This window comes from Melospiza georgiana, chromosome 21 (genome assembly GCF_028018845.1).
Source record: "Melospiza georgiana isolate bMelGeo1 chromosome 21, bMelGeo1.pri, whole genome shotgun sequence".
NCBI classification, from domain to species: Eukaryota; Metazoa; Chordata; class Aves; order Passeriformes; family Passerellidae; genus Melospiza; species Melospiza georgiana.
Genome location: NC_080450.1, coordinates 1,563,420 through 1,572,825, shown reverse-complemented (window position 1 = coordinate 1,572,825; position 9,406 = coordinate 1,563,420). Strand labels below are relative to the sequence as shown.

Below are 9,406 nucleotides of genomic sequence, written 5' to 3'. Positions count from 1 at the left end.
GGAGTACCCAGGGAAAATAATCCAAATTATCACCTGGAATATTTGCTGAGATTTTACCTTTATCACCGCAAATAACAATGCAAAATCCAGCAGCCCTCTCCTGGAAAATGGGATACTTAGCAAAGGAAAGAAATTGATACTTAGCAAAGGGAAGAAATACACTCTGGGAAAATCTTTCTTGGTGTTTGAGGAATAAAAAACCCCAAATTCCCCTGGAGAAAAGCAGAAAATCCCCGCTCTGCTCCTGCAGACAAAGCTCTGGGACACAGCACAGCCACTTACCTTCAACTCACCCACAGCAAAACTGCTTCCCAAAAAGGTTTGCAAGCAAAAAAAAATTTAAAAAAAAAATTAAAAACCAACCCAAAATCATCACCAGAACCTCAGGAAAAACCAAAAACAACCAAGGAGAGGCTTTGGAGTGCGTTTATTCCCAGCTCCTTCCCCGCTGCTTTGTCCTTTTTTTTTTTTTTTTTTTTTTTTATGTTTTATTTTTCTCTTTCATTTTGGTTGGGTTTTTTTTCCAATACCTTGAACCCCCCTGGTCAAGATAACGACGCCAATCGCGACAGGGCCGCCCCGGGGCTTGTCCGGCCGCACAAAGGCTGCGAATGAAAGCAGCGGAGGGAAAGCGGCCGCCAGAAAGCCCCGACTCGAACGCTCGAGTTGCGATGAGAAATTCTGGCTCGGGCTTTGGGAAAGGAGCAGAACTCGGCGATTTCTGCCCCAAAAAGGCGCCGAGGAGAAGGAGGGAGGTGGGGAAGGGCGCAGATTTTTGGGCAGCTCCTTCTCCCGGAGGCTGAAAAGCCGGGGTGTGTTTTGTGCCCACCTGGTCGGGGGCGCAGGGAGAGCCCCGAGTTCACCCGGAGCCGCACGGGAGCTCCGGGCGGGCGGTTCCTGCAGCCCCGGGATGTTCCCGTACCGGGAAACACCCGCACGTCCCTCTGATAACCCCGGCCCGGCCTTCCAGACCCGGACAACTCGGCAAAAGTTTTATTTCTGGGCAGAGGGGGAGGGAAGAGGCCGCTCCTTCCCCGGGCACCGCTCCAGGGATGCGGGACCGGGATCTGGGATTGGGAACCGGGATGGGGAACCGGGATCCGGGATGGGGAACCGGGATCCGAGATTGGGATGGGGAACTGGGATGGGGAACCGGGAACCGGGACCAGGATGCGGGATTGGGATGGGGAGCCGGGAGAAGGAGCCGCGATCCGGGATTGGGATGGGGAACCTGGATACAGGATCGGGATGGGGAACCTGGATTCGGGACTGGGATGGGGAACAGGGATCCGGGACTGCGATGCGGGATTGGGATGGGGAGCCGGGATTGGGATGGGGAACAGGGATGAGGAACCGGGATGCGGGACAACGATCAGGAACTGGGATGCGGGACTGGGATAGGGAACTGGGATGGAGAACCGGGATGAAGAACCGGGATTAGGAAACGGAATTGGAAACCGGGATGGGGAATGGGGATGAGGGTCCTGCAGCCCGTCCGGCCGTGCAGGGAAAGCCGCGCCGGGGCCACCGGGATGGGGAATAACGATAGACAGAGGAGTAACCGGGGAACGCGCGGATGTCCCAGCGCGCGGTGGGCGGAGGGACGCGCCGGGCACCCCCTCCAAAAAGAAAAACAATAATAAAGAAAAAAAAAGAAAAAAAAAAGTTTAAAAAAGGAGAAAAAGTCAAAGCGCAGCAGCGATTCTGGGTCTCTGGGGCCGGGCACCAGCAGCCCCCGGGGCCGCCCCCGCTCGTCCCGCGGTACCGGGGGGGTTCGGGGGGCGCGCCCGGCCCGGCCCGGCCCCGCCGCCCCCCGCGCGCCGTTCCTGAGCCTCTGGCGCCCCCTCGGGACGGAGCCGCGCAGCGCCCGCGGCCCCCGGCGCTCTGCGCTCCGCTCCGCGCGTCCCGCCCGCCTCCCGCCCGCGCGGCTGCAGCGGTCCCGGCGGCGGCGGCGCCTCCATCCATCAGCCACCCGCGGGGAGCGCGGGGCACGGCCGGGGCGCTGTCGCTGTCCCCGTTATCCCCGCTGCTGTCCCCGCTCTGTCCCCGCTGTCCCCGCTCTGTCCCCGCTGTCGCCGCCCCGGCCGGGCCGTGCCCCCCGCGCTGCGCGGCGCTGCGCGGCCCCGCCCCCTCGGCGCGGCTCGGCCAATAGGGGCGGAGCGGCCCCCGCGGGCCGCGCTGTGATTGGCCGGGCCGGGGCGGGCGCGCGGGTATTTGTGCGCGCGGCGCGCAGCGGCCGCAGAGCCGCGCTGGAGACCGGCGGGGCCGCCGCGCCCGACACTGCCCGGGGCTCGCCCTCGCTCCGCTCCTTGTCCTCATCCTGAGCCTCCTCCCGGCCTCGAAAAAGTTTTCTTTTATCCCTTTCCTCGTTTCGGAGTTTTTTTTGGTGTTCTTGCTTTTTGTAATTTTTTTTTTTTTTAGCGTTTTTTGCGCTGAGGAGAAGTAATAAAAAGTTTTTTTGCGAGCCTCCTCTCCGCAGTCGGTGGAGACTTTGTTTCTCCGAGTTTTTACTTTTTCTTAACCCATCCCTGCCCCTCAGCGCTTAACTTTTTAATTTTTTTTTTATCATCAATTTTTTTTCGCCCCCTTGTTCCCCCTCGGCCGCTTTCTCGCATGAATCTCCTCGACCCTTTCATGAAAATGACAGAAGAACAGGACAAATGTATCTCCGACGCCCCCAGCCCCACCATGTCGGATGACTCCGCCGGCTCCCCCTGCCCCTCTGGATCCGGCTCGGACACGGAGAACACCAGACCCCAAGAGAACACCTTCCCCAAGGGCGACCCGGACCTGAAGAAGGAGAACGACGAGGACAAGTTCCCGGTGTGCATCCGGGAGGCGGTGAGCCAGGTGCTCAAGGGCTACGACTGGACCCTGGTGCCGATGCCGGTGCGGGTGAACGGCTCGAGCAAGAACAAACCGCACGTCAAGAGACCCATGAACGCCTTCATGGTGTGGGCGCAGGCGGCCCGCAGGAAGCTGGCGGATCAATACCCGCATCTGCACAACGCCGAGCTCAGCAAGACCCTGGGCAAGCTCTGGAGGTGAGCGCGGGGCCGGGGATGCCCGCGGGGAGCTGGAAAGGCGCTGGGAAACTTGTGCGGAGCGCAAAGGTGGAGGAGAAGGCAGAATAGGAGAGGGGAAAGTAGGGAAAGTTGATCTCTTTGTGGTGTTGGAAGTGGTTTTTGTGCCCGGAGCGGGGGGACCGTGCGGAGCCCCCCGGCCGTGGTTTGTTTGCGCCGCGGGTGCGGAGGAAATGATGGATTTGGGATTTTGGGGATTATTGCATCAGCTCGGGCCGGAGGGAGCGCGGGGCGATGCGGGGAGGGAGAGAGGGAGGGAGGGTGGGTGGCGCAGGGCCGGGTGGCCTCCGAGTGCCAGAATGAGGCGGGGAGGGGAGGAAAACACGCGGCCAGTGAGTCACCTGGGCCACCGCGTCCTCGGGGAGGGGGGGACCCCGCGGCGGTGACACGGGACAGCAAAGCTGGCCCTGGCAGGCGGGAGTGCCCCCAAAGCGCCCGGGGACAGCGGGATGTGCCCATAGGGTGGGGAGGGAGAGAGGGCTGGGCCCTCCTGCGGCTCTGGTGTGGGCACCGAAGGAATCTGGGGGACAAGGGGGTGACAACCGGAGAGCCCCGGGGACAAGGGGGTGACAACCAGCGAGTGTCCCGGACAGGGGTTCGGGTTGTGGGGGGCTTTGCATCGCTCTTTGGAGGGATCGGTACCCGTGTCCCTGCCCGGCCACCACCAGTGACCCCGCGCCCCCCGTGTCCCCCCAGGCTGCTGAACGAGAGCGAGAAGCGCCCGTTCGTGGAGGAGGCCGAGCGGCTGCGGGTGCAGCACAAGAAGGACCACCCCGACTACAAGTACCAGCCCCGGCGGAGGAAGTCGGTGAAGAACGGGCAGGCGGAGCAGGAGGAGGGCGCGGAGCAGACCCACATCTCCCCCAACGCCATCTTCAAGGCGCTGCAGGCGGACTCGCCCCAGTCCTCCTCCAGCATCAGCGAGGTGCACTCGCCCGGGGAGCACTCGGGTAGGTGCCCAGGGAGCCTGGGGGGGCTGGGGTTGGGGTTGGGTGAGGGGAGGGGAAGATCCAGGAATGGAAAGACCCAGGAAAAATCCAGGAAAGCCTGCGGGGACATGGCACGGCTGCCCCAGATAGGGCTGAAATTGGGGTTGGGTGAGGAGAGGGGAAGGAAAGAGCCAGGAATGACTGTGGGGGGCACAGCACGGCTGCCCAGACAGGGCTGAAGTTGGGGTTGGGTGAGGAGAGGGGAAGGAAAGAGCCAGGAATGGAGTGAGAACAGGGAGAACTGCCCATTAGCTGTGCCCAGAGCTTGGACACACAAACTGTCACCCCACTGCAGCCATTTGCCTGTGGCAAACACAAACCCATGCTTATTAAAACCCAAAAAACCGGCTTTGTGTCTGAGGGCAGGCTGCAGGCCTGCTGGGCTCCATGTCCCTCACACCAGACACGTGTCCGTCACCGCTCACGGTGCCACCACCCCCGTGCCACCCTCACCCCCGTCCTGTCCTTCCTCCCCCAGGGCAGTCGCAGGGGCCCCCCACGCCCCCCACCACCCCCAAGACGGACACACAGCCGGGCAAGCAGGACCTGAAGCGCGAGGGCCGCGCGCTGGGCGAGGGCGGCCGGCAGCCGCCGCACATCGACTTCCGCGACGTGGACATCGGCGAGCTCAGCAGCGACGTCATCTCCAACATCGAGACCTTCGACGTCAACGAGTTCGACCAGTACCTGCCCCCCAACGGGCACCCCGGCCAGGTCACCTACACGGGCACCTACGGCATCAGCGCCGCCGCGGGGGTCTGGATGTCCAAGCAGCAGCAGCAGCCGCAAGCGGCGGCGCAGATCCCGGCGCTGAGCGCCGAGCAGGGCCCCCAGCAGCAGCAACAGCAACAACAGCAGCAGCAAAGGACCCACATCAAGACGGAGCAGCTGAGCCCCAGCCACTACAGCGAGCAGCAGCAGCACTCCCCGCAACAGCAGCAGCAGCAACAGCTGAGCTACAGCTCCTTCAACCTGCAGCACTACAGCTCGTCCTACCCCAGCATCAGCCGCGCGCAGTACGAGTACGGCGAGCACCAGGGCTCCTCCTCGGGCTCCTACTACAGCCACGCCGGGCAGGGAGCAGGGATTTACTCCACCTTCAGCTACATGAGCCCCACGCAGCGCCCCATGTACACCCCCATCGCCGACAGCGCCGGCGTGCCCTCCATCCCGCAGACGCACAGCCCGCAGCACTGGGAGCAGCCCGTCTACACGCAGCTCACCCGGCCCTAAGCCGGGGGAGGAGGCGCCAAAAAAAGGCAAAAATTAATTCAAAATTAAAAAAAAAAAATTCATCAGAAATGAGCGAAAGCGGCAAGGAGTTGCCTCAGAGCGCGTGAGGTCAAAGAGGTGATTGAAAAGACGCTCGCATGGAAGCCTTGAGCCTTCTGCACTACAGCATCCTCCAGGACCCGCTCCCAACCCCAAAATCTGGGACAGAGTTGCCAAGGACTGGACTTGAACTCTGCTTCTCCCGGCGTGGAGAGGAGATTTCTGCCCAACGCGCCCAGCTGGCTCCTTCTCTGGACTTATGTAATGATTTTTTTTTTTTATTAGCAGTAATTAAAAGCGAGATAAAAAAATAAAAATTAAAAAAAAAGGGGGGGTAAAAGAGAAAACTCAGAGTCCTCTGTGAGGAATATTCTCTATTTTAAATATTTTTAGTATGTACTGTGTATGATTCGTTACCAATTGTGAGGGGATTTATACCTATTTTTTAGAGATTTTTTTTTTGAAATGCTCTTATTTTTCCAACAGCTAAAAAAAAAAAATGACACTTAGTGGAGCAGCCCTAGGTTTTCTTGCAGAGGTATTTTTGTATAGAAAAGTGTCTTTTTTTGCTCTAAAAATGAAACTAAACCAGCGTGTGTTCTGCCCTGGGAACCCAGCACTGGGGCAGGCACCAGCATGGGGAGAGGCTTTATTTTTCTAACTCGTAGCAAAACCAGCCAGGAGGAGAAACTTCACTTTATTTTTTAATAATAACCTTGAGCCTTAAAAGAAAAACAAAAAGAGGAAAAAAAAAATGTTGAAAGAAAATCCACGGAGCAGCCCCAAAGTGCTGCTGGAAGCCTTAAAGCAGCCCCTGATAATCAATCACTGGGCTGGGGCTGAGCCCGACCCCTCCGGGCACCCCCTGCCCACCCCAGGCTGCCAAACCCAGCCAGGAGCCCTCACACATCCTTTAAATTATTTATTTGGGGAGAAGAGCAGCTTTTAATCACCGTTTTTTTCCTTGGGTTTTGTTGTTTTGAAGTCCTTTCAGAAGCGTTGCATTAGTTTGGGAGCATTATTTGGAAGGTGACCGTGCCTGTTAAATTATGGTCTGAAACTGTAACCAGTCCTTTATTTATCTCTTTAATTCCTTTTTTTTGGTCATTGTTATTATTATTATTATTATTCTTTTTTTTTTTTTTTTTTTGGAATCTGTGTCCTGGGTTTGTACAAACTTTGTGCTCTTCCTTTTTTTTTTTTTTTTTTTTTGTTTTATTTTTTTTGCCTTCGAGGAGAAACTGGAAGAAAAAAAGAAAAAAATGAGATTTGTACAAACTAAAGATTGCAAATGTAGCGGATCACTGAATCATTTGCCTTGTTTCCTGCCTCAGCTCTCTGGGACACACGAGCTCGTGCAAGGACGAGCCCCACACCAGCCCTGCTGCAGGGCTGGCACCGTTTTAGCCTTCAAACCCCCCCAAAAATCTGCCCGGGAGAGGAGAGCTGGGGGGGGACACTGATTTTGGTGAAGCTGTGGCTGAACAGTTAAGGATTGCTTTTTAAAAAAGACAGCAGACTTTTTTTTTATTTAAAAAAAAAATAATGATATATTTGTTAACTTTTTTTTTGTTTTTTTAGGGATTCAGTAGGAGAAAAAACAAAATCTTAAAGCACTCTTATAATATGGCATCTTTCTATTTCTGTATAAAAGCAGATCTTTTTAAAGTATTTCTGTAACTTAAAAGACCTGTCCTTTAAATCATATTTTGTCTTTAGGTAAGTTTGATTTGGTTTTGGTTACAAGATCCTTCTCTCTGTGAAACTTACCTTGTTTTTTGTTTTGTTTTGTTCGTTTTGGTTTGGTTTTATTTTTTTTTTGTATATTATTGTTTGCAATAAATATACATTGTATCAAAAGTTGCACCTGCACTGGGTGTGGGATTTGTTATCAGGGTTTTTATCAGGGTTTGTTATCGGGGTTTTTCTCAGCCTCCAGGGTTTGGGTTCATGGCTGAGGATTTGGGGTGTCCACCCCTCCTTTATCCCAAGTACAGCCACCCTAGGAAAAGCAGAGACAGGGAATAAATGGGATTAAATGGACAAATCCAGGCTGGGCAGGTCAGGGGGTGACGCCAAAGGGGACACCTGAGCTCTGGCTGTCCCCAAACCCTGCTGGCTCTGCTCTCCCTGGGGTGTCTTCTCCAAATTGGGGATGCTGAGCGTGAGGGGAGGAGAAAGGAGCGACTCCAAGGGTTTGGGCTTTCAGGTCATCCTTAAAAAACTCCTGAAATCCTCCCAAAAAACCCCAAATCTGCTGCAATCCTCTCAAAAACCCCAAATCTGCTGCAATCCTCCCCAAAACCTCAAATGTCCCTCCAGCCAAGCAGGGCCTGTGTCACCCTCAGGGCTCCATGTCCCTTGTCCCTCCCTGGGAAGGAATAACCCTCCCTGGCTCAGCCCAGCTTGGATTTTCCAACCAAACCCATCCCAAACCTGTCCCTGCCCTGCTCAGGCCAGGCTTTGTCACCTCAGAGCTCCCTGGGGACACAAATCCCTGCCGGTCCCTGCAAGGCCTCGCATCCCAGCTGGGAAAACTCGTGTCAGATGTTCCAACTTGTCCCAAATTCCCCCAGAGGTGCTGAACCAGGCAATAAACGGGATTAAATGGACAAATCCAGGCTGGGCAGGTCAGGGGGTGACCCCAAAGGGGACACCTGAGCTCTGGCTGTCCCCAAACCCTGCTGGCCCTGCCCCATTCAGGGCCCAGTCCCAGCACTCAGGTGGGGATTTGGTCCCTCCTGGAATCTTCTCCTGGCTGGAAAAGCCCCTCTGATCCCACCCTGCACCCTCCTCACCTCAGCCCAGCACCCCAAGGATTCATTAACTCTGAGCATTAATTGGGGTCGGTGTTGCTCTGCTGGGCCATGTGGGAACTCCTATCCCAGACCTTCCTCCTCCTCAGCGTTTCCCTGCTCCTCTCGGACTTTGATTTTTGGGACAGCAGAGCAAGCCCAGCTCTGGGTTTGGGGTGAGCAAGGAGCTCCAGGGAGAGCTCAGAGGGGCCACGAACAATCCCACAGAGCAGAAAATGCTCCTGGGGGTGGGATGGGCTGGAAAAGGGCCCGGAATTGGGACAGGCAGGGCCTGGAGCAGGAGGGACCTCTCTCATCCCACCCCAACGACATTTCTTGGGCCATTTCTTGGGCCATTTTCTGGGACATTTTCTGGGACTTTTCCTGGGCCATTTTCTGGGACATTTCCTTCCTGGGCCATTTTCTGGGACATTTCTGTCCCCACCCCACCATGCTCAGCTCCCTTCTCCCCCTTTTCCAGTAGAAGAATCCCTGGGATTTCTTCCTCACAAAAAACCTCCCAAAAAGCAAAACTTTTGCTTCTTTTGCTCCAGCCGGGCAAACAGGATTCCTGAGACATTTTCCTGAGACATTTTCCTGGGACATTTCCTGGGACACTTCCTGGGATATTTCTGTCCTCACCCTGCTTTGCTCAGCTCCCCTCTGCCCCTTTTTCCAGCAGAAGAATCCCTGGGATTTCCTCCTCACAAAAACCCCCAAACAGCAAAACTTTTGCTCTTTTGCTTCTTTTCCTTCTTTTCTTTTCCTTCTTTTGCTTCTTTTGCTCTTTAGCCCCAGCCTGGCCCTGCCATTCCTGCTCCGCTCTTGGGGTGGGCCCGGGAATTTTTGGGGCTCCCCAAAAATTTTGGACATGGGGCAGGTCCAAACAGCTCAGGGGGACACCCAGGGAGGGGAAAAGTCTGGAAATATGCCTGGATTTTGGAAAAAATGCTGGAAAGCAGAGCAGGAGGGGAAGAGTGAGCACAGGGAGCTCCAGCAATGCTGCAGGATGGATGTGGGGCAAAACTCCCCAAAATCCCCCAAAATTCCCACAGAAAGTCAGGCAGAGCGAGCTGAGCCCTTGTTTTTCCGGGGTTTTTTATCAGTTTTTATGAGCGCTGATAAAAACAAATAAAAGAAGGTGAAAGTTTCCAAGCGGCCGCTGCCGGGGACATCCCAGCTTTGCGGGCTTGATGTTGGCTGCTCCCTTTGGGAGCTGCAAAAATGCAAAATTTGCATTTTTTTCAGCCAGCTGTTGGTGCTGCCA

General features: G+C 55.7%; 1 protein-coding gene across 1 annotated transcript; it reads left to right on the top strand.

Moving 5' to 3' along the window:
• Nucleotides 1-2,264: 2,264 nt before the first annotated feature.
• On the top strand, nucleotides 2,265-7,207 carry SOX9 (SRY-box transcription factor 9). The gene is made up of 3 exons (XM_058038654.1): nucleotides 2,265-3,044; nucleotides 3,780-4,033; nucleotides 4,551-7,207. Exons 1-3 carry the CDS (start codon nucleotides 2,614-2,616, stop codon nucleotides 5,303-5,305), a joined length of 1,440 nt encoding a protein of 479 aa, XP_057894637.1. The 5' UTR covers nucleotides 2,265-2,613; the 3' UTR covers nucleotides 5,306-7,207.
• Nucleotides 7,208-9,406: the final 2,199 nt, after the last annotated feature.